This window comes from Zophobas morio, unplaced genomic scaffold, assembly GCF_036711695.1.
Source record: "Zophobas morio isolate AGI-343-1 ecotype UQ-CSIRO unplaced genomic scaffold, CSIRO_AGI_Zmor_V1 ptg000017l, whole genome shotgun sequence".
Classification (NCBI taxonomy): Eukaryota; Metazoa; Arthropoda; class Insecta; order Coleoptera; family Tenebrionidae; genus Zophobas; species Zophobas morio.
The window spans coordinates 15,927,162-15,953,911 of record NW_026972122.1 but is presented as its reverse complement, the minus strand read 5'-3'; the positions used below and the strand labels follow the sequence as shown (position 1 = coordinate 15,953,911).

The following is a 26,750-nucleotide window of genomic DNA, read 5'->3' as shown; positions in this document are numbered from 1 at the left end:
TTTAGACTGTAGATAAAACTTTATTATCAACAGGTATCAGTTTAAAATTATCTACGTTTGATCGCTCGGGTTTTTGCATGACATCCGATATTAGTGAATTGGTAGCAAATTAACAGTAACTAGTATGTACAAACTTATAAAAAAGCGTTTCAGTAAATATATCACAATCGTAAAAACTTGTAGCATTAGAAATGCCTAGTCTAGGTCTGTATGATCACTCAAAACAAATAGTGAAAACTTAAATTAATTCATTTGTCAGAAGTCTTCAAACAATTTTAATTCTGCATCTTCTAATGTCCGGGTAGATTTCCAGTCATTTTCTGGATAGTCATCAAAATTGCTAGCATCCCCATCATACATAATTTTAGGAACAATAGGTGGCTAAAAGTAATAAAATTAATTTTAACTTTCTGTAGCGCAATAGTGGCCACTTACGATAAGTTTTCGCTTCAGGACATCATGCCAGTCTACGCCTTTAAACCACCTGTGTCTTTTAATATCTTCAGCGCCACTCTACAATGGGCTAAATGTATTAAACACAATATTTCCACATTTTAAACTTACCTTCATGTTACCTAATCGTTTTGTTCTATCTTGTATTAAAAGTTTTTTTATTAGATCTTTTGCTATCGGATCCAGATGTTTTGGCCATTCTATTTTACCACTAAGTATTTTTTCGTAAATGCCGAAAGGATTATCGTCATAAAATGGAGGATATCCAGCCAACATTTCATAAATTAGAACTCCTGCAAAATGAGGTTATTGAATTAGTACACAAAAACATGGAAGTGGAACAAAAACTACTATTGATATATCATACTATTTAGCTGCAATGAATAATCTGTTTGACGGATGATTACTCATAAAATATGTGTATTCTCGTTAAAGAAATATATTCGAAAAAAATCCATTATTTCAACTATTTTGGGCAGTGAGTCATGGCTAAAAACTACCAGTCGTAGCATAGCAACTTTAAATATGTGCTTTTTAATTTTTGATCGATTTGCTACTATAACATATGTTGTGAATGAGAATATTATTTTTTAGGGTTTGCACATTGTACTATGAAGATGCCTAATTTGTGCAATTAATTTCCTTTGTCGGTAAAATTTGTCTAAAGTTTTTCAGAATGTTTAATAGACTGTATCATCTTCCCTTAATTAAAAAGTTATCAACTACTTTTATTTTTTTATCTCAAATAGGAAGGTACTAAGTAAAAGTTCTCTTTTCTAAATAATAACGTTGCTGATGAACTGTCAAGATAAGTCAACAGAACAAAAATTATCAGTACTTAATAGAATACCGGTATTTGTTTAATTATGCTATTATGTATTCATGTAATCCTACTATGCTAGGATGCCACGTACTAAGTTTTAGTGTAAAGAAAAAAAATGGGAGTAGATTTAAGAAAAAAATAATTCATCAAAAATAAAGTCGTTCACCTTTCATTTATCTAATTATAAAGATTTATTTTAGACAATGATAAGATAAGTATTAACGTGATTTTTTTGATGAATTACCTTGTTTTATGAAGTACTTAAAAAATTACAATAATTGTGACCTGTTGATACCCCAAGTATCTAGGTACTAAAAATCAGATTTGAATTTATACGTAATTAATTATAATTATGATTAATCAAGACAAAAATGTTTACGTTGTTGTCATATTGAAAATTTTGCATTATGTAAAATTTTACTTGTTGGTACTCATAGTTTCGATAATTTTTTACGTAGGTACACGATATTTATCTTAATTGTTGACAATAAACACTTGAGAGTCATGTTTCGTATCTATTTTGAAATCATGTAAAAAATATATGCCACAAGTTTAGAGAAAATTAACTTTGTTTTTTTTTCGTCTTCACGACAATAGTGTAAAATAACGATTGATTAAAGCGTATTTTTGTTGTGGGAAGCTTTAGAGGCTATATTTTAGCATCGTAAGCAACCATTTTAGAACTGTCATCTTTTGAAGCACATACGTTTCTTAATATTATTATTTTTTTTTAAAGAGGGGTCTTATTGACAAAAACGTGAAGAATTATATAGTTATTACTCAGACTTCTTTCGAATATTGTTTATTTTATGAAATTGTAATGTAAAAACTTCACTGTTCATAAAAAATTTAAAAAATATCTACTCGAAAATGCAAAATAAAATTCACCTTTTCCCGGCTACTTATAGGAGTGAACCAAATGTCCTTAAAAGTGTGCAGTTTATAACTATTAATTCAATAAATTAAATAAAAATTTAAAATAGGTACGAAATATGTGAGTAAGTACCTACCTACTTAAGACACAAGACTGGCAACTCTAATTTAGTTTAAAATTTTGTAAAACGTCATTAACAAACAACAGTAAGCAAATTATTACAGTTTAACTTCCCATGGAGGGAATGTACGTTAAGGAAAACGTTTATACCTGACTAAGATATATCACCTCTACATGTATTTATTTAATTCAGATTATACTGCCTAATATTATACGATGACGTAACCAATACCCACCTAAAGCCCACCAATCTACGGCTTTATTGTGTCCTTTACTTTGTATGATTTCAGGTGCCAAGTATTCTGGCGTCCCGCATAACGTCCACGTCCTGTCAGTCAGTTTCTTTGCAAACCCAAAATCTGTAATCTTTAAGTGTCCCTCTTTATCCAATAACAAGTTTTCAGGTTTCAAGTCCCTATAAACTATGTTTTTAGAGTGCAAATATTCGAGTGCTGAAACTATTTCGGCAGTGTAGAAATTGCCTGTTGTGGCACTGAAACGTCCGGCATTTCGTAAGTATGAAAAAAGTTCTCCTCCGCAGACGTATTCAAAGAGCATGTAAATGCAGGCATCGTCTTTACTGCACCATAACCTGGAAAATAAATTCATCAAATTGATAACACTCAAGTAGACATGTGGTACAAGGTTATCAGTTTCATGTTGAGTTGATTTGCTTTATCTGCTAAAATGAAAGTTAATTTCATATTTAGGCTATCAGAAATTTTAAACTACTTAACCACTAATGCCGCATCTAAATACATAATTTTAGTGAAATATGTTAAAACTGATTGCATTAGAATTAATACACGTATACGTAATTAATAAAGATAAACTTTATTATTGCACAATATTATAATTATGTGTATGGTGTAAACACAAAACGAATAATAAAGACCTAAAAACATAGTTTTTGCACACCTATTTGCTGTTAACAAAATTACAACTATTACTGATTCATTATTATATCTATTTGTACCCAATATCATAACAATTCATAAAAATTCGTCGATTGAACAATTGAAAAATAAATTGAAGAACTGTAAGATTTAGATGGTAAAAATAATTTTAAGGCAGTTATAAAATGGGAAAAATGTCAAACTGAAGATTATCTGTAACAAATTTTAATTAATTCAAAATATCAAGTTTTGTCAGTGTCAACTTTTTGCAAAATTTGTAATCACTGACGACATAAAAGTGAACAAAACACTTGTATTAGGCAATGTGTTGCAAAGGGAATATATTCACTGAATTGACTTTAACTCCATAGAGTCACAAACACTGAAGACGGATACAAACACCCAGAGTCAAGGTTTTTCGTCTTGGCTGGGAATCGAACCAGCGACCTCCAGTGTAGCAATCTGGTACGACGCCAACTTCTTTACAACTGTCCCCTAATTTTATTTTATACACACGTGCCCAAAGTCTCATGTCAACTCAGAGACAAAACATAATCTGTATCTCTACAAAACAGCCAGCATATATGCAATAATAATATAATAAGTTAGAATTTAACATAGTAAAAGATAGCAGCAGGTGATATTTGTACATATTCACAAATTTTCTTATGTTCATTTAGGTTTTAAATTAAACTATTTTGAACACTTATAATAACTGAAGTAAGTGTGAGAAAATACAGAATCAGAATTGACAAGAAACATGTTTCTAGGGGAATTAAACTTAAATCTAGACAAATGGAATTACAAACTTAAAACCATCCCTAAGAATTTGCTCTATAGATGCACTTGTCACCACAAAACCCGTACATCCCTTTCAAAATAAATAAAGATATCCAAAATTGGTAAAAATAATTCAAGTGATTGTATGAACACCGGAATTTAGTCATAGCAACAAAAATCTAAACTTAGTACAACCGGGAATCACAAAGAATCCACAAATAATTGTATTATTATTAATTAAAACTCTAAAGACTTTACAAAATAACCCATCTCCGCAGTAAGGGAACACACTATATTTCATTTTGCGTTAATGCTTTGTAAACAAGACGACGGTAAGCAGCTTAAAAAACTAAAATGAACAACAAGTTCGTATCAATGAATGTGGTCACACATGTCTAAGCCGGAATTATTTTTTCTCGGAGTATTTCAGGAACTGTTGGAATGATTATAGTAGCTTATAATTTTAATGTGATTGCGTAAGTCAATTAAAGTTACGCATCAACAACTGTACACTTCTCCTGTGAATAAATTATCTATCAAATTGTAGGTGTTACGACTGTTAGATATTTACGTTTCACGAAGTGTTGGTGCAAACTAGTGCATCACTTTCATCTTGCCCGAGGGTCGGATATAAACGAGAACTTTCGATCCTTCAGATCAAAGAACTTAAAGAAGGAAGAAAGTTGCATGCCTACAATTCATTCAAGTTTCTCAGTAAGTAATTATTTTCATATTAATATATTTAATTTCCTCTGGTCAAAATTACATCAACGGTTTGTTTAACCGAACGAAAATAAAGTAAACCAAAATAAATATTTTGTAAACATAACATGCGGAGACGTTGTTTTCAGAAAACTTGCCAATATTTAGTTGATTGCACACTGTGGTCGTTCAGTTTGGACCACCTGTCGATCATTTCTAGATAAATCGATTACTTACATGTTCACGATGAAAGGATGTCTGATTTCTTGTAGGATATTTTTTTCATTTTTCACGTGCTCGACCTGTTTCAGTCGTATGACGTCTGACAAACATAATATCTTCATGGCAGCATAGTCATCTGTGGATTTATTTCGGCATAGCAGAACACGACCAAAAGTTCCAGTTCCTGCAAAAGTATTCAATTGATTTAAACTGTTAGAACATGAAATGGAGGTAAAAAACCCTTGTTCAAAAAACTTTTACATCTAGGGTGTTTCATAACATGAGGTCGAGTACATGCAAGGTTATGGATGTTTAACTCTCCTCTTCCTCAATGAAAAAAATAAATAAATAAAGATTAATAAAATAGTAAGGTGAACGACCCAAAATAGTTAAATATCAATATAAATATTTATTTAAATAAAAGTATATTATCTAGTGCGAAACTAACGCTATTTTAGAAAGAATAGAACATGGTAAACATTATTTTATCTTCTGTGTAGAGAATTTTTTTTTACTTTTTATCTTCAAAAAATATACAACTGGGCATTTTATTAAAAAAATTAACAATAATTTGTCTCTATATATTTTGCATATTTGTAGTAAAATTTATTTTCCATGTCAGCGGACCTCAACTCCAGTCCAGGCATCTTCTAGAATCCAGATCGGACATTTATTAATCCGGTCTGCAGTTATTTTCGCCCATGTTAGTACATATTTCAACTAATAGGGGAGTTGCCGAGAGTACAAAATCTGGGATAAGCCCTGTAATTTTGTACTAACTTGTCGTTTATACCATTATAGAGGACTGTATATTTTATGAAGCTTTTATTTTACAGTTTATAGTTGGATTATAAAGGTTTTATCCAGCAATTGCAATGATTTATCGGTTACATTAGCTCGGTTTGTGAAAGTAGAATGTTACAAATCAGATTGAACCATAAATATTAGTAACTGCATAGAGAAAATATTTCTCTATTAAATATAATATCTTATTATTTTTATCATTTAATGACTACATTCATCGCTGGTAAAAGTCAAATGTTAAACTAACTAAATAAAAGTCAATATATCATTTTTCTTCTATAAATAAAACGAGGGGTAATATTTTCTGATAACATTCATTCAAATTCTAAATAAAATTATTATTGGTTCGTAGTTAGACTGATAAGGTGAAATATAAAAACTAATCACTAATGGTCTGTCTACAAAAGTGATACGAATAAATTACACCAGTAAACGTTAATACCGTCATAGTTCTGTTTAATTAAAAAATATATGAACATTCACATCATACGAGTAGCTACAGTAAATACTTGCTTCTACTAATTTCAGTTTCACCTATGTTTCTTTCATATTAAAGAAATGTAAAAACATCCGCTTTTTATGTTCAAACACAAAATACAAAAATTAGAATAAAATAGATTCTTATTGTTAGAACTGAACTCGTAAACATGTAAAAGCAACAGATAACCTTGCTTAACCTTTACAAAATTTTATGTTTTTAGTGGAAAATACTTAATACTTAAATCGATTTTAGATGACAGACATAAAATTAAGTAGCAATTGCGTACCAGTCATCAAACAATTGTGTTAAAATACAATTACACCCTGCGTTTAATTTCTCAAGTGAAAGTAGATACGACTTATAACTCAGTCAGCGGTAATAAAAGATATTTTCATAAAGAAAATTGGCACATTTAATTTTAGGACCAGTGGGTTTGCAAACGCAAATCTTGAGTAGCAGGCAATTAATAATTATTGCAGCTGTTTGCCAGTGGCGTATCAAAACGTAGAGAACAAAATATCTTCGAAATACAAATATTTTGAAAATATTTTGTCAGTTTTGCTTAGACAAACATAAATATCCATAAATAACAATAGATTAATGGGTCGTGAATTCGGCTGCTTCTTCAAGGTAAAATGCTGCATTAACCACCTACACCACTGAACGTCATGTCTAGTCGGAACGTTCGCCAAAAGCTTGTGTCTCTTACTCTGGCAAACAGATGTGAACAGAGTTTTTTATCGAATTTGCATTAATATACCTGTATGTGATTTTTACGTAAAGGGTTCAAGGCTGATGAATTTTATATATAAAATCTAAAAATACGAGAACAAAGTTAGCAATTTCAAACGATGCAAGAGATAGGAAAAATAAAGTACGCATAGCCAACGTTTAAAACCCAAAACCCACACCTTGGCAGAGTTACTATTATTGTTTTTTAATTTGGGTTAGACAGTTCAACTAAATAGCAATTATCGTAGGTACAGACTAACTGTTGACAAGAGCAAAGAAGAGTAACTTCACGCATCATAGAGTTTGTAAACTAAAATAGTATTGCTTCCGCACTTTAAATATAGCTTCCAATCGTTTAGAGAGGTATAAAATCAGGTTATATACACCATAAATTTAAAACATCAGTTTATAGTTTTTGCATAATAATTTTAGTATGTTTCACTTAATTTAGTTATGTAAGTAACATATTACAAGAGAACCAGGATGCATAAAAAATAAATTTCATTACTTGTAAGTATATCTTGTATATCTAACTAACAAAAGTTTCTTAAGCTCAGATTTTTATTGAGCTTGACAATAAAAACGTGCATTATACTACATATATCTTTGTTATATTTCCTTTCCGCAAACGTATCGGCATTTGAACTAAAAAATATTAGTCAATACATATTTATAATAATAAATAAATATTTGACGCAGGTGACAAATACATATTAAAGTGACGCTCTAAATACAGTAAAACCCGTTTGAGTAAATATTATAAAAAGAAACCTAATAATAGGACATTTCCTTTAGCACGAGTTGCCTACACGTTATTTTTTTTTTACTATTGTCAACGACTTTAGGTTGATGCAGATATATGTATATCAAACTTACTTTTGCAAAAATACTGAACATGGCTAGGCTTGAGTAACGAGTGAGCACACTGTTTCACATAAAATTATTAAATGTAATAATTAACATACCTATAAAAATGTTTGTTTATAAAATTCTGTCACCGAAGAACATGTTAATAATACCTTTGAACGCTAATTTGTACTGTGATTTACCTATATATAGTTACCTATCCCTGAACGAAAATGATAATTTGCACTGGAAAGTTGGCAAAATCCGTACTCTGTACTAAAACAGATTTATTTTTAGAATTCAATTAATTGTAGGAAACTGACGTTCACATTAATAGCATTTTAAGAAGTTATTTGTATAAAATTGACGTTTGTAAATAAAATGAAAAATAAAACTTTAATATCAGCGTTTGATTACGCTTTCACCTTCTTCGCCCCTGGGAGGAAATAACAAATTAAAATAAAACTAATTTTAGTTTGTCCGTTTCACATCGAAAATATCCAATAGCTGAACAAGAATCAAAGCTCTCTACGCAAACACTCCTAAAAAATTGGTCGAAGGTTATTTCGAGAGAATTTCCTTCATCCTTGAAGTACAATAAATTCAGATTTTTCGAAAAATTATAAGATTTGATTTTACAAATTTAATTTTTTATGGTAAACCTCATAAGTCAAAATTAAAGATATATACGTAATGTTAAAATAAAGCTGTCATCAACATTTTTGCAAGAACACATCCTATAACAGCTTGGATAGATGTAGTATACCGTATTTTCCGGAAAGTGGAGTGAATCGTTCTCGATTAAATCAGTAGAATAAATTGCCTAATTCATTAATTTTTTTGAATCACCTCGTATAAATAATTCTAAAAATTATTGTGCAGTATAGAGTCATAATATTTTGCATATTCCAGAGAGGATTTATTCGGCAAAATTTTTAGATGATGTCATCAATTTTTTGGGAGGGGATAAAGGAATAAATTTTGATTAACGATTTACCATGATTACGATAACCGTCTTTTGCAAGATTTCAGAGGATTCTGTGCTGCAGTTTAACTTTCAGTGATATTGCAAAATGTGATACAATTTTTATTTTTTCCCCCAAAAAGTTAGATGTCTTTGGTGAAAACTCAACGGATTCATACACCACAAGTGCAGAAGTATCTTATTTTATAAAACTATAAACAAATTTACTATTATACATTTTGGAGATGATGTCATCAAATGGTTGGATTAGCCAAATTTTGGTTACCGTTCTATCATCAACATGATGGTCCTAATATACATACATTTGACAACAATCGGTCCGGTAGTTCGGAGATTTCTGACACAGATGGACAGACAGACAGAGACCACTTTTTTCGTGCTCTAGGGGTCATGACACATCGAGAAAACATGAAACTGGCAAGTCGCCCGATGGACTCGATTACTTACGCTCAGGAAGCAACAATCTGTACAATGATTTACACCGAATTTTTGTTTCTTCCAAAATGCATGTATTCGGTTTGTTGCTGATTATTTATTTTCTTAGATATATGTACATAGGACTATATGTATATTATATTTAAGACATTTTTTCGTAAAACCTATTTAGAGAATGCATTGTGATGCAATATGTTCTACTGTTTTATGTGTTTTAACATTTTCTCTTCACTTCTCAAAACAATTTCATTGTGGGTTTACAAATTCAGTCAGAACATGATTCCTTCAAATCCATTTTAGGGCATGGTTGGTCAGCAATATACCTAAAATCGTATTTAAGAATATAAGATTTGATCTATAAATTTGGTATAACGTATAGTTGATGTACAGACAGCTACACAATTTCATAATGACAAAGAACTTATTGTCTTGTTAGAATTTGCCCAATAAAGCTCTTTTTTTGTTGTTTCGAAACACCCTATATAAGCAATTTTGAAACACAAGAATGTATTAACCAAAGCACACACAAGGTTTCTTATCAGAGCATATATTTTGATAGATTATTATTAAGATACAGGTAAAGGTGCTCGTCACGCTATCAATTTTAAGTGACTGACTTAACCAAATTCTGATATGAAGGCATCAATTTTTACTTCCCGAGCGTAAGCGAAGGAAGTATGTATTGTAATGGAGTCCATCGGATGATTGGTTACTTTTAATTTGGAGTGAAAAAGTGTACAAATTTTAGCTAGCGTTTTACAGCAGAATTAAGAGGAAGACAAGATGTGGAAAATCGAAAAGGAGTGCAATTGTTAAGACAACAAAATAAGTCTACTATAAAACTTCCCTTAACAGATAGAAGGAAATTAAAAAGATTAACCTTAAGTTAAGCAAAAAACCCGATTTGTATTAGCCTCTTTGTTCTTAGTTCTTAACAATGAACCGACTAATTGCAATTCCAAAACAAACTGCATTAAACAAACACACATACATTTTAATGATGTCGTACCTGGAGAAATTTTCACCAAACTAGATCACCGACTAAATAAATCTTGCATGTACGTGAACATGTCATGCAGTTAATAATAGTAGTGAATTTACAATTAATATTGAGTAAAAAATCATCAGCTATCACGAGAGAGTGTGTATTTAGATATAAATCGTTCATCAAAACAAGCATTATTCAAAACCTTAGTACGTAATAACATTAATCAGAGTTTCTTCAATAGTTACCTTGGAACATACTTCTAGAAATTGTTGTATGCCTCTTAATTCGAGGTTATAGAAGATTTGCAAATGCAATGAATAAAATCATTGATATGTATCTAAGCGTCAAATTACTTAAAGTAATTTCCGTTTAACCATAATAATAATCAATGAACAATAAAACTGTTTGAAGATTTTGATCAGTGAAGCAGAACGTTACCTGTTATCTCCACCTCAGCTATTAATAAATTAATATAGAAACTTAATCTTATCAACCTACTACTTCCTGTGTACTTATGAAAATATTATTAATTTATTTTATATATGTACAAACAACATAATTTTTCTAAATAATACAACAGTAAATAAACTTTTGATAGATAAGGTATTTTCGAGAAATGATAATTAATAACCAAGAGAAAAGTTTGAGTGAACTATTAGAGTCGACTGAATTTGATTTTTTTGTAAACACACGCAAAACTAAACTAACCACATAATTTGTAGCTTCACTGAGTCCCGTTTCTTCCAAGATAAAAAATAGGCAACCACGTACTAACACGATATCGCTAAAGTCGTGTGAATCTGAATAGTTCATTTAGTTAGATTCAAACAACAAATTAAATGTAAAAGCACTTCCCATTTACAAATTACCTAAAAACTCTAAAGTATTTTTAATGGATTTATTGACTTCGATCAATAAGAAAAATGTACCGAAAAATGTACCAATAAAGAAAATTGACTGAAACCATTTAAAAGTAGCGTAAAATGGTAAACATGATAATAACTTTTAGTTATGTAAGTATCTTAAACCGCATGACAGAAAATGCGGAAAAGAATTAGTTAATGGCTATGGATCATTAGAGTCTATACGATAATTTATCGCTAAGGATAGTCACAAAGAGGACAGACAGTTCTATAAGACCAAATTTCTCCAACTCTCACTCAACCTTATCTACCTTATATTGTGAATGTCAACAGACAAGGTGATTCCAACTGTTCCGGTTTTTATTTATTAGGCATCCGCTTTTTATTGTCTTGAGCATAATTGTCGGCATCCTACTTTCTACATGCTTTAAAGGTTATTTGCACAAAAATTTATGTTAATATGTCGTATTCTGCAGATGTTGCAAATTTATTGATGTTATTACATGAAGTACAACAATTACGATGTTTAGAAAATCGAACATAATTATAGGTATGAATGTGACCTATTAATACTCTTACCTATTAATACTAATGTATTAATCTCTTTAAAAACTTGGTATTTGTTAACAGTTGTGATTCTTTCATACAGTGTGGAGACTACTTAAGTTCATTTACCGAGTTTTTTAAATTACTGAGTTTTTAAATTAAAAACTAATATTATTAAAGAAAAATGTCAATTCGATATACAGGCTGTCCGAAATAGAAATTCACATTCTTATCTCTTAACTTTTAACGGATAACAATATTGAAATTCTGTAAACGTCATTGCTTTTAGCTCGAAATTTAGTCCATTGAAAATATTTTATTTTTATTTTTTTTATTCTATTACGTTTCCAACAGGCCGGAGGCCCAATTATCGGAAAACGGGGTACATAACGCAACACTCAGAGACAGGGCGGGAATCGAACCCACGACCCAAGGTGTAGTGGGCAAGCACGAAGCTAACTAACCCACCCGGGTTACGTATATTTGTTTTAACGGATTTTGAGAGATCATTTAATTACGCTGGTATAAAACACTTGGGTGTTTATTTCATTTTCAGTTGATAAAAAAATTATATTTATAAATATAAAAAATGTTAAGGTGGGTGAAATAAATTATTAACACTTTAGTTATTTTACAAAAAAGTAAGCTCTATTTCAAAAAGAGGTCATGTGTGTATACTTTATTGTCCGACAGGAGTAATTTCCCAATAACAATAATATAGCAAAAAATTAACAAAATCTGTATGTGTTCTAAACAATTATTTCACTCATTGTGTAAATTAGTGCATGTCGTAAAAGTTGAATGTTTGTACAAATCTAAAACCTATATTACCAAGAAGATCTGCACAGTCTATGTCATTGGAAACCAGTTTTGCAAGAAAACAGGCAGAGGGAATATCTAGAAGAAAGAAGAAAGTGACGACATTTGATGACGCTTAAAAAGAAGTGACATACATATCCATACCCGTTCTGGATAGGTGCCATTACATTTAAATGGTAGACATTTGAAGAGTTTCTTCTAGATTCTGTCTTGGGCCATAAGCTGCTTTATATAGTGAATATCAAATTAAAGCCGCGTATTCTAATTTCAAACTTCCGTCCGTCAATATGACGTTCACTTACGAAAACAAAATATTGATTTAGATACATAGATCAAAAAACGTGAGTTATCCACTGATGTCAGATTCATCCTAAATAATTTTAAAGTTTCTTGTTATGTACTCCTATAATATAAAATCAAAAATACGATGAATACAGACAAGATACTTCCAAAATTATTTTGAATAATAAAACTTTCAAGTACTCAAGAAAAAAAAGTGCATTAAAAAATATTGACATTTCGAAAACAAAATCAAATTTGAAGACCTGTTATCTTCTATATTTTTTGAACAAAAGAATTTTTTAAATTATTTTGTTCTGCTCCATAAACGGTACTGAACTTACACGTGTCAGAGTTGGTGCGCAATTTTTTGAAGACCCTGATTGATCCATTAAGACCCTTGATTGATCCACTAAGACCCTTGATTGACTTCTTTGTAATGGAAAATTAATCATTTGAATATGAAAACTCAGTTAGTGTACTTTGACGAAAAAATGGAATGAAAATACATTGTATTAATTTTAAATATTGTTACACCTATGCACGAACTTGTCAAGATTGGTAGGATATCGGCAATTCAAGAAATTTAGAATGCCTCGACTAAATGTAAATAAATAAGATCTGAAGCCATTACAATAAATATAAATGACGCGGTTGTCGATGTAAAAGTGCATTAATTGTAAAAGTGAAATCGAGGAACCAAAAATTCAACGAGTGTGTGAGATGCAATCAAAGGCCTTAGAGAAATCTTGTAAATGACATCAATTTGACCTTCATTATCGATTTCTTGGCTTAATTTCTGAATTAGCACAAATAAATTGGTAACAGTGGATCCACCTGTTAAGAAACCATGTTGGTATGGCGATATGTACGGTTGGATTATAATACATTTGTTCATATAATATCTGTTATTTCATCACCTTCGAAAAGTTCGATAAAATATACTGGCTGACAGTAGTTGTTGAAAAGTTGAGAATTGTTGTTGGGGAGTTGAGAATTGCCTTTTTTAAATATGGAAATAATTCCGGTAGTTTTTCAGCGTTCTGGGTAAGTATTTTTTTTTAACGCCAAGTAATTATTTCAGAGAGCGGTAGGGCAAAAACAGAACAACAGTCTCGAACAAGAGAACTTGGGACTGAATCATCACCGGCTGTCAATTTATTAGGGACCTTTTTCATATTGATATTAGTTCATTTTGATAAATTGGAAAAATTAAAAAAATATGAAAAGTTTTCGTAAGTAGGCAAAAAAGAAGTTGACGAGTTATTAATAAGTGCATTTGCAAAAGTTTTTGCAAATACGTTGACAATTTCTTGTGGATCAGTATATTCATTATGCTCCTCAAATTAAATTTAAGAAAATAACAAAAACAGACCAAGTACGATATTTTCTTAAATAAAACAATAAAGGAGGCTGTTGTTGTAAGCAGTGTTTTTCATCATTTGATTGTAAGTTTGGCAGTTAATAAACGTTTTCACGTGAAAATAATGCCGTTAACTCTTACAGACGTCTCTCAAATTGTCGATCTGTTTCTGTTATTTTGTTAAATTTAATTTAATTCTGCGTTTATTTGTCTTCTTTTTTTGCTAATTTATACATCATTTGTCAGTAGTCAATGATTCTGTAATAAAATAACGATCAATAGTTAAATTAATAATTTTTCAAGTTTGGTTTTGCGAAATTTTTCAGGGTGGCCGGTTTTTTTGCCGATCAGTGTATTTATTACCTTTTTCTTAATCGGAGAGAATTTAAAACAAACAAAACACATAGGTATGTTTGCACATTTCTTATTATTTAAAATTTTAAACCGAGATGAGTTGTGTGGAGGAGAAAAACATGCATATTAAAAAAAATACAAATATAACATGATAATATGCATAGCAATACTTTAATAACAGCAAATCGTTTCCAAATCTTCTTGTTTTTTTTTTTAGTGGGGTTACAAAATAATGTATAATACGCGTTATACTATTTAAATTTATAAATGAATGACAATGCTATTTTATTAAACATAAAATGACGTGACGTTATATTTGTTACCATCAATTTGAACTTGGAAAGTAGAATTCTCAGTAAATGACCGGACTTTACATTTATTAATTTTCTAAGAACTGTAGAATTTTCCCAGCTATCTTACGAAGGGAACTTCCCCAGTCACATTAAATTTCCTAACACTTAATATATTAAAAATAAAGTCAAAACAATATTTTTCCAATTCGCTTGAAATTGATAAGCTTAGTTTTCATTATTTGCATGACCTTTTAAGGAGTAAAACATCTTGACCTAATTATCGTCAGAATTATGGTGCTTTGCATGTTGGAAATTCTAATAATTTTAACATTACAGAAGATAATTTCTATAAAGCATTGGGAACTTGTGACAGGTCTTCCAATTCATGTATCATCGCCGTCAGCAATGAGGTTTCCGTTGATACTTGCGCTCCCAGAATAAACTGTTTATATTGTGAATCATTTTAATATTTCTAATAAAAGAATATTGAAGTTATTTTTAAAAACGATGACGAGTCTTTTTCGATTTTACGTAAATGAACAATAAATAAAAATGTTTCGTCATTCAAAACTAAGAGGATTACAGCTGTATTTCGTTTCAATTAATAAAGAGCACTGTCATTTTGTTCTTAATTACATGTTTTTCAAAGATAAAAACAAAAACTATAAACAATGAATGTGGCAATGTTTTAAAACAGGGCAACAGTTGCACCAACGACTGTCGGATTATGCAAACACTTTATCATTACAATCTAAAATCCAATAAATTGTCGTTTTCTTCTTATTAAGAAGACGCATTACGTAATATCACAAATTGGGTAGTAAATGTAACGGTTCTTTTAGTATACGAATATTTTTTCATAATGTAATGTTGGATCGAAGTACATAATCGATACACTTTTAGTTCCTTCCAGCAAAACAGAGTTTGATAAAAACTACATTGACTGATAAAAAAAAAATAATTTTGGAGCTTTGCTATTTGAAGGGAAATAATTCTTTTTATCATCATATAGTGATAACACCAAAATGTCATCAGATGTTTCCTCTTGAAAATTTTATTGACTTTACACGTTTTAGTGTGAAATCATTAATGTCGGTATTAACTGTAGTGATATAAGCTCAAACACGGCATAAAAATAACACAATAAGAGAAAAATAATGTTTGTTATATTAAAAAAGTGGGAGTAATAAATAAATAATAACAATGTCCACACCTGTAAAATAATGAGGTTACTGTACCAAAAATCTTAAAAACCGAAAATGAAAAACGTGACACATCCCATGATGGAAAGCAAGAGAACTGGAGCTATGGGTAAATAACGTTATAATTGAGTAACTTTTCTGGAACGGAAACGCACCACATCACCTACTACATCTCCAGACAAAAAAATTATAGCGGGTTTTGGTAAAAAAAGAACTAAAAGGAAAAAGCCCAACCATAATTAGAAACTGTGTCCCCAAAAAGTTTTCAAAAAGTTATACCTCTTATCTTAACGATCATATAACGATAATGTTACGATCATATAATTCCCAATATTCTTGTAAAAAATTTTACACAAAATGAGAATGAGTTATACCTACTTATTATTAATTATTGTTTATATTTTATTTTTAGAGGGGTTATCACAAAAAGAAATAAAACTCTCAAGGGCAGATTTTATCATTTATCTAAGAAACTGTATTTGTTTAATTCTATGTCAGGGGTGTTCAGTTCTGTTTAAATAACCTTAGCTCGATTTTTTAAATTTATATAAATTGTTTGGACAATGGGCATACCCTTTAAAATGATATTTATAACGTTTTTAATAAACAGTGCTTTAACATTACATAAAATAGGTATTAACAGTAATTTTCACAATAAATATTTGTTCAATTGCATCCATTATATTTTTGTAACGGTTTTTAGATCTATTATATCATACTTAAATAATTACTTTTGTTTAAAAATTTCTGAGAGTGTACAGTGTACTTACTTAAGTTTTCTAAACCCATTTGAAACAACATAAAGTAAATTGTATTTTTATTTTATTTCACTTTATTCCTGTATTTTAGTCCAGCAGTACGAAATTCGTTTTTCTGTTTCCGAATAACGATAACTTTTAGGCAGCCACATGTAATTAGCTAGTTCTTCTTATAATCCACGATTCTGAGTTAAACCAAAACAGTTTGATCGATGCTTGGGATTAGTTTTGATAATAACAACATGTAAATTATGCCATCTCTACACGAATTACTACACTGTAAAATATACCTGATGTTTTTTTTATCTTTGACCTGGTCACTCAAAAATTTGTTGACAAAGCAATTGGGAGGGGGGGATAAACAGGTATATGTACATATTATGATTATAAATTTACTATGCTTCCGATAACTTTAAAACGTCTGCAAGATTTTACGACATTGGGGTTTTGATTTTCAAAATTAAATTGCAAAAATGTTACACTTCTATAATTATGATTTTTTTTTCCAAAAATCTGTATTTCTCGGGTAGAAACCCAGAATGGATTCATAATTTACACGTCTAGGATCATGTTATTGTATAAAATTTAAAATCCATTTACTATGTACAATTATGAGTTGATGTCATCAAATTGTTGGCAGGGATGATTAGACAAAGCTTAGTTATAGTTTTACCATCTGCACGATATTGATAATATACATATAAAATTTGACAACAATCGGTCCGGTAATTTCGGAAATTATCTGTCTAACAAAAATCGGCACAGACGGATGGAAACCGGAGACCTATTTTTTCGTACACTAAGGGTTATGCACATCGAGAAAACATGAACGTAGCCAGACGTCTTGGAATTCTTTAAAAAGAAAAATTTTGTTAATATTAAAATTGTCCCTCTGCGCCACTGGTGTAGTGAGAGCGTACAAACAAGCGTCTCTTTGTAGTTGAACTTTATTAGTTTAGCTTTGTCTAGAAAATGTCAATGTGGTTGGCCAAACGCGCCGGCAAATATGTTTTCGGGGTTGTGGGTAGGTACGAACGTTATAAAGTACATATTATTGTAGCGCACCGATCAAAAAAATCCCAAAATACTGAATGGTAATTATTAATTATACAATGCAAAAGTAAACTGTTAAAGTATAAGGCTATCTTATTTCAAGATTTTTGACGAATAACCATTTATTTGTATTCCAGAACTTCAAAAGAAATTTTGAAAACCGGTAATGAAATGAGTTTTTAACTATCTATAAATTATGTTCTTATAATGAAATTATATATTTTAACATTTACATGTTAAATTGCAAAATAAAATAAAATGACGAAATTTCATCACCCCTGTTTATTTTTAAGTGAGACAAACTACATGGTTTGCAAGTTTACAAGAAAACAGAACATTTTGATTCTTTTTCAAAAAGAAAAAAAAATTAAAGGAGACAGTTGTAAGTATAATATGTGATGTCGTTAGAAAGAATTCTATTATTATTGTTGGCGTGCGTATTAAAATGAGTGTTATAATAAATACCGTACTTAGTATTGTTAGTATTGTTAGTGTTTCTACACCAATTAATTTAAAGTTTTTGAGAACGTAGGTACATTAGACTTGTTTATTTTTTTGGTAATATGTATTTGAAAAGTATAACTCAGTTTCGTACACTACACTCACTGGATTGCAACATCTTTAAAAACATTAGATCTGCAATCTTTCTGTTATTTACGCAGGTATTAATTGATCTACTGGGTTTATAGGATCTATCAACATTACATTATTGTTATTAGTAGAAAATTAAAGTAACGAAATCCAATTTACTCAACTTTATAAACATTTACATTTGTGTTGAAGAACTCTAGGTTACTTTTTTCATTTATAAAAATAACATAATTAGAAGTTATCTACAAATTTCAAATTTTTCAGTGCTGGGTAATATCACGCACCATGTGAGTGGTAAGCAATTATATTACGGAACAACGTAGATTATTATTAAAAATTGATCGTTAATGTTTATAAAACTGTAAAATATTATAAATATTAATTTCGTGATTGTGTCTTTGAATAGATTTTAGGTAAAAATATATGTATTGTATATATATTTATTTTATTTTTATAAGTGAATTATTGCTTCAAAATATTAAGACAGGTATTTGACACCATTTAGTCATTCACAATATCAATCGTTGTAAAAAAAATACACCGATCACTTTTCACGACATAACTCTGATATAATAATAAATAATTTAATGTGTTTACTCTTTCCAAAGAGAACCAAAATGACAGTCGCATATATATGTTAAATGACGAATAAGTTTTACATATATGTCAGTGTTTTAATTCTCATTTTAAAGACAATTCGCTTCGTACTACATTTTCGTATGTGGCGAAAACTCGTATGGAAATTGGTAAAATTACCAGAAATAATGATGCCAATTCTGATAATAACTGTTAATTATATCTTGTAAATTTTTTAAATGTGATAAAGATATATGTAAAGTAATAAATTATATTAATCCCACTTGCACTAGGTCATGACAAACAGTTTATTGTGCATTAATAATTCTGACAAAATATCAAAAATATTACAGAGGTACAGAGCTGTGTATGATATGCCAACTACCGTAAAATTATCTTGCTCAACATTATTTGTTGCCAAAATAACAAAATAATAACATTAGAATCTGAGGACTTGTTTTCTAACGATCCGTAAATTTCGTCAATGAAAAAACAAAAAATTTATTCTTATTATTATTACACACGACACATTGCTACATAGGGCAATTTCGATAGCCTGTGGATTTTTCTTGAACCATTCTAAATCAAAACTAGTATTTTAACTTGAGTAATATAATTACTCAAACGTATTGTAAATACTTGCATTATTTGTTTGTAATACGATAAGAACTTTTCATTAGAGTAAATTTCAGTAGGTGTTTTCTTTCTTCATAAATTTAAATTTCTAGAAATCAGTTTTAATATAACAACTAATCAGTAATTACTAAATTAAGGAAAATATTATGACATATTTTTCCAACTAAAATACCGGTTTAACAATTTGAAATAATGACAAAAAAGGTAAAATACGTTGTCGATATACATTTCCTTAAACAGAGCCTTGTAAAGTTCACACAGTGGGCAAGTAGTAAATACAAAATGTAAACCTTGTTTCGTATCTATAGTGCTTATTGAAGCAAAATCAGTTTTTTCAATACTATATTTTTGTGCTTAAAGCAGGCAACATTTTCTACTTTCTCTACTCATTTTATACTAAAATTTAGGTTTTTATGCGCTGAATAAGTTCAGAATACTCTACTAGCCCTGTAGTCAATAAGCAAATATAAATAATGAAGACTAATAATTTAAAACATTTTTTAATTTCTTATGGTGAAATGATGACGAAAATTTTAATATCATAAGCAATTCAAGAAAACAGTCCCATATTAAATAAAAAAATAATAAATTTTAATTTTATCGTAGTTATTTTTTTAACATTTAGACACGTATTTCATTACAAAACTGCCGAATTCAAATAATAGAACGATATCGTCGTTGCATTAATTTATAAATATTCAATTTTTAAATGTATGTTATGCACCAATCTACTTTTTGAAATAAAAAATGACGACAGCTATAAATAAGTTTCTAGTACAAGCGATTCAACTAATGATGATATGGAAATGAAACATAAATATTTATTATTATGATGACAGAATATAAAGAAAAAGATATCGACTTAATTAATTAGAGGAAGCAGGAATTTTCCACTTATACTACTAAAAACTATAAATGCGTTTTACTTTTACAATATTTAATTTAATTTAGAACATAAAATCAACTTGCGGCAATAAATTATATTAATTATTATCAGATTGTGCCATTATTTTAAGCTTGCAGACTGCGCGACCAAATTTTCTTTCGTTTAATGTAACTTATTTATCACCACCGTGTCACAGAGCTTCCTACGCAATTTCAAAACTAAATTTAATTTTAGAATTAGGTCCACAGGATAGTAATTGGCACCTCTTCTTAAATGGGAATACGCAACCCTTATTTGTATTAGTGAATTAAAAATATCGGTGTCTTTAATTAACTTTAGCCCCAATATTTTCTAGAAAAATAGTAATCAAAAACACTCTATTTTTACTGTTAAAGTTGTACATCTATTAATCTTCCCAACTCATGCATATACCTGTATACATACATATATTTTTTTTTATTATAACAATAAAAATTAACATTATTAAAACTTTCAAAATGATAGGTATATCACTTGAATTTTCCCGTTTCAAACATTGTAAACAATTTTTTTTCCGATTATTGTGTTATCCTAAAGCAAACCGGGTTTTATCAGTATGCATACAGGTCAACAACATGTGCATAGCTTATTTAAAATGTTAATACTAATGTAGTTTTCCAGAATACACATTTATGATGTACATGTCCATTGTTTGAAGAGAGTGGATTAAAAGTCGAGAAATACCAACAGTTAAATATCAACAGATGAAACGCTTCTGGTGACTAACCTACATTTGAGGAAGAAAATGTGATAAAACATTAATGACCTGTTGCCGTTCTCTTTATAAATAAGCAGGTAGTTATTTAAGCAGACTACTGTGAGAACTGCAACAAAATTAGGGAACTCAGTCGAAAGTTAACATAGAAAAAAAATAGAAAAGAATATACCCGATAAATTTCACTAAGAGTAAATATTGTTAAATTGTGTGTAAATGTAGATAAATTAAGTTATTTCATTTATAAAATAGTGTCAAGCATCTATTAGTTAATTTAGAAATTAATACGATTTATATCAAGTTAAATTAATATTTTAACTGCATTCTGACATGAAGGACTATAAACGAGGTTAATAAATCATTAGCAAAATGAAATAAAGTACAAAATGTTCCGTTTTTTTTTTCAACAAATAATAAAAAATGTTTCTGAATAAAAAGTGAAGCCCGAAACAATTTCCTCTTTTTTTATATGACATGAATAAACACATTTATTGTCAATATGTAGGTACAAATCAGTCGAATCAAATTTATCTGTTGTTAACATGCAGATGTGCAAAAAAAACGTGCAACTCGTTTGCAGAACGTCATTTTTTAGCATGCCACTAGTACCTCGTAAAAATCCTTTTTGTGACATCCAGACTTTCATTGTGTATTGTTATTATTACCATGAAAGAATTTTAAAAATCAGCAGTTCGAAATAATCATTGAATTTAGAAGAAAATGTAATAAACATACACACTATATTACGTTTTAGATACGAATATTTAACTACGTATGTTAAAAACTAAAAGTGGCAAGAGTCTTGAACACGTTTCAGCAATAGAAAAAAATATGTGTAAAACTAAAATATCATCTAGGCAATGTAATAGTAGAAAAAAAAGTAAAGTTATTTGTTATGTTTTCAAGTGCGAGAAAACACTTTCTATAAATTCTAGTCAAAACTGTATTCTCATCTAATAATAAACTATAATAAAAATAGTAACCTTGTCCTTGCCTTTTTTTTCAATTTCATTTCAACAAGCGATGAAAGAACGAAAGTCTAAAGTATTTATCAAAATGTTGGCTGTAAATCCGTGCGCCTTGTTCCCTGTGAATTACTCAACGGCGTATGTGCAATTAATAATTTTTTCGTGAATGGGTAAACAAATAAAATATAAAGCTTTATTTAAGTTGCTTGAATGTTTTATAGCCCCATAAAATTTAAAAAATAACAATTATGTATGAAAGCATTAATCATCTGAAATGAACTTTTATAATGTTTGATATTTCGATTTATTGATTGCTTACATTTTAATCAAATACTGTCATTGTATTATTTATACAAGGAAAATGAATCAACTAATTTAATCAAAGGCAATTTATATTTATTGTAAGTCTGTCAATATAAATTGATCAAAAGAAATGCCGTCGCTTTGTAGCAACAAAGTTTGTGTAATTTTTTTTTGTTTTAGTACAGTTGGCGAGGAAGTTATGTTTATACTTACTTTTTTTTTGCGTATCTGTTAAAAACTCGTGTATCAGTCTTATAGGGAGTAATCTTGACTACTTATTTTTGTCAGTTTATTACATCAAACGGTAAAAAAATAAATTGGATAAGTGTTCGTGGTGATAAAATTTTGGAATTAAATTATAACAAGTGTTATTCTGAACACTAAATCACTGGAGTAAAAATTAATAACCTGATCAATTAATTTTTATTTTTTAACTTATCGATATTGTAGTGACTATTCTGACATATTAAAAGAATTATTCTTGTAAAGTACTTTTACTCTCCCTTACTTTATAAATAATATGTAGTAGTTAAATCTAGACACTAATACATCAAAAATTAAAAAAATTAAAGTGAACCTATATAATCTGTATTTAGCGTCGTTTAAAATATTAATAAACTTGAAAGCCTGTGTACTTGCATAGTAATTTCTTCGAAAATAATCAATGGAACGCAAAAATTCCAAAAAATTCACGTCTGTGTTAGTTTCAATTTTTCTTGTAACTTATACAATTTTTAATATTTGTTCCTCCCAAAACTGGCATTAATGTTTCGAAAAAGTTCGTGCTGTTTTTGGTTAATATTATTTGGTTGCAGAGCAGAAAAATACAACGGCACAATTTTGCCCTCCGTTAAATTGAATTATAGTTAAACATGATAAGTTTTTAAATCAATGGGTGTTTAAACGTTTTATAAATAACATTTTTATTTAAAATAAAAATAGAAATCGGTGTAATTTTACAAATACTGAAATAGCAAATGCTGTGTGGCCCACTTTTAAGACTTCCGGCAATGTTTTGTTATATAAATAAAGTAATGCATGAAGGCATGCGTGTAATAGTAAAAGACACATATGTTCACTTCTTAATACGTTTGTATATATTATTCATCATGTCGAAATCATTACTATTCGTTAACCTTCAACAGATTTTTTCCGTTTCGAAACCAAAAAAGAACAAACATTTCTGGCAATTAAAGTTGAAAAATATTCTCATTATATAGATGGTATATTCTTTGATACTCTAATATTAATACACACTGAGATTGTCTTTGTTTTACAAATTACTGGATTAACTAATTGTGGATAAAATATCATTTCAGTTTTAAAATAGTAACCTTCCGTACTTATCTTATAACCAAATAATAGTTTTCATAACTTTTTGCATGATACTTTATTTACATTATTTAGCGGAGTTTTTGTATACAAATTTTAACTTAAGTAGAATTGAAATGTTACTCCAGTACATCATTAAAAATTATACATGTTCAAGATATCCACAAATGTTATAAATACTTAATATTTGTTTATCAAGTTGGTTATGACCATAAATTAAAATAAATACATTTTTCAATTTTTCCGATTTTATTAATTTTATTTCGCATCAATAGAATATCTTTTTGGTCAAAAAACTTAGGTAAAAAAAGTTACATAAGCTTCAAACTTTCATGTTGCAACTGCTTGCGTGAAAGTACCTACTTTTAAAAGTGCTAAAAAGGTTGTAAGGGTTAAAACATTGACGCAAACCGTCTTATGTCTTTATACCACTGGTGATCTTAAAAAAAATTAAAAGTATCATTTTTGTTAGTTTATAATTATAATGAATGCTTGCACATAAGAAAAATCCAATTTTCTTATATTATTTTGTTTTTTTTTTTTTCAAAAACATAGGAATTCGCGGAAAAAAACACAAATGTAGACACAGGGGATTTACCCACTGAATTGTTGATGGGATGAACAAAAAAATATTTAATTAGCTTTTGAATATATAAATGGTAGTTTTCAATACATTCAAAATTCCACAGCGATCGATCCAGTAGATTCGGAGAATACGTATCTAACAAAATCCCAAACAGACAATATGTGACATACGACAGGCAGATAGCTACGATCACAAATGGAACACCTACTTTTTCTTTTTCTAGGAGCTATAAATCCGAGAAAAACATTAATTTTTTAGCTGGACAGGTACAAAATATTTGTGTCAATTTGTCAATAGGGTAAATGACTGTCTGCAGGAGATGAATAAATAATTCTTAATAATTAGGTTAGTGATCAACCAAGATTTCAAAGAAGTTCATTATGCAGTTACGTTTTACCTTCGCTATGATATTATCAACACACAATTAAAATTTTAGATTAATTTGTACGATAATTTCGAAAACTACTTCTATTTTCTATTATGATACTTTTTCTTAGTTATCTTTGGCTAACTAAATATAATATAATTATTGTATTTCACACAAGGAAATCCCCCGAGTTAGAAAAGTATTACACAGATATGATTCAAAATTACTTGATTATTATTATTAGAACTGTTTGATTTTTACATACTAAACCATAATAATTCAAATTTACACTCGAATAAATGGACTGACAAAGACTACTACACCACTGTTGTCAAAACTGTTTTCTATGCTCTTCTTTGACATACTTCGAAAGAATTATCTCTAAAATCATTCACACTTTATAATACAAATTCAGACAAATATACTTTCACAATAGTACACCGTCCTAAATGGCAGTTTCTTCACTATGTTTTTAAATACAACACACATTGTTAAGTCTTAACATATTGTTTCACTTAGGTTTCAGACATGCGAAATATGAAAACTGATTCGCAACTACAGAAACAGCCGACCATGAGCAGCGTAAAAAAATTACACTTTCATAATAAAATATTGACACGTAAAGTTGTTTTCAAAGCTATAAAATGTTTTTTTTTATCAAACTTGCTAGTAACCACACATTAAAATTAAAAGCTCCAATGCGAACCTTTTAAGATTTGTGCGTTAAACGTTCAGATTGAACAGATGCTTTATATTTTTAGCAGGAGGTTAATTTTTAATAAAATGGGCTAAATGTTTATTACAGCTTTTTATATTTTGTAATTTTATGTCGTATGTTCACAAATATTGAGATCAGTTTATAAAAATGGTATTAAGTAACACTACACAAATATGGTTAAAACCTTGGTTCCCAAGAATGTTCAATATATTAAAAAATGTTATTAAGTAACGTAATAACTAACTTTCTATGTAGTCATTACGTACAACTTCTGGAGTTTCGTTTGCTGCGATTGTTTAATCCAGAATATCAAATATCCGATTATTATTTATTAAACAAATTAAAAAAATAGGAGCAAAATATTTTAATTAGCATTCGAAAAAGCTTAAACTATAGCTTAAATAATCTAGATACTAATATGACGCATGTATTCCAGAATTAAAATTTAAAGCAATTTTTCGCGCATTGGTCATTGAAAGCTTTAAAATCACTATATTCAAGATTTCTTCTTTATTTGGGATGAAAATACGAGGGTTTGAATAAAACCACAAACTTGATTTGATTAGCCACAAATTAAACACATCACAAGATGGACAAGAGTGTTTGCTGTTTCTTTTAACGGTCAGGCGTATATAGATAATGTTACATAAACAGTGATAAATTGCAAAATAAGTTACCTAAAAAACTATTCATATTTTTTATTTAACTTCTTTGATTCATGGGATAAATTTTTGCTTTTGTAAAAAATAATAAAGTTTCACCAGAGAATCTTATGTAAAAACAAAGTATCAACATCAATTTTAAAAAAACAAATGCGTTTCCATCGTTTCATCATAAAAACATTGATTAAATTCTAAGAATAAAGAATTTAAACATTTGTATGACACAAACGTCTGTACGATTTCAAAATACATTTTAGATTTATCACGAATCAGTAGATTCGAAATAGTTTAATATTAATAATAATAAAATAATGTCATTTTAATTTCAATAAAAGCATATATCTTAATGTTTTTTTATTTCATACATCCCTATAGTCTTCAATTCAGATATGTAACATAAAATCATTTAATTAGAGTCACTAAAATTAATACTCGTATGTCTTACTATATTCTTACCGATAGTTTTAATGATGTTGAAGTCGTCGATATCATATTTATCCTTTTCGTCTTCTGAATATTCCTCTGTGGTTGCAGTCGAGTCGAGGCTATCTGTGCTTTCTTGCCTATTTCTGATTTTGTACTCAGCCATCGTGAAAGCAGTTTATTAAACTAGAAGTCTTTCATAACACGTGTACCGCGCGGTGAAACGTTTTAGTAAGTCGGAAGACAGTCGGTGGTAAACTAAATACTTGGTGTTTGA

At 29.2% G+C, this 26,750-nt stretch overlaps 1 protein-coding gene across 1 annotated transcript; it reads right to left on the bottom strand.

Annotated features, from left to right (window-relative positions):
* On the bottom strand, window positions 1-26,750 carry LOC135130132 (cAMP-dependent protein kinase catalytic subunit 3). The gene is made up of 6 exons (XM_064057465.1): window positions 26,507-26,750; window positions 4,886-5,054; window positions 2,507-2,862; window positions 565-746; window positions 436-513; window positions 1-381 (listed from the first exon to the last, which is right to left on the bottom strand). The coding sequence occupies exons 1-6, from the start codon at window positions 26,637-26,639 to the stop codon at window positions 256-258; spliced, it is 1,044 nt and encodes a 347-aa protein (XP_063913535.1). The 5' UTR covers window positions 26,640-26,750; the 3' UTR covers window positions 1-255.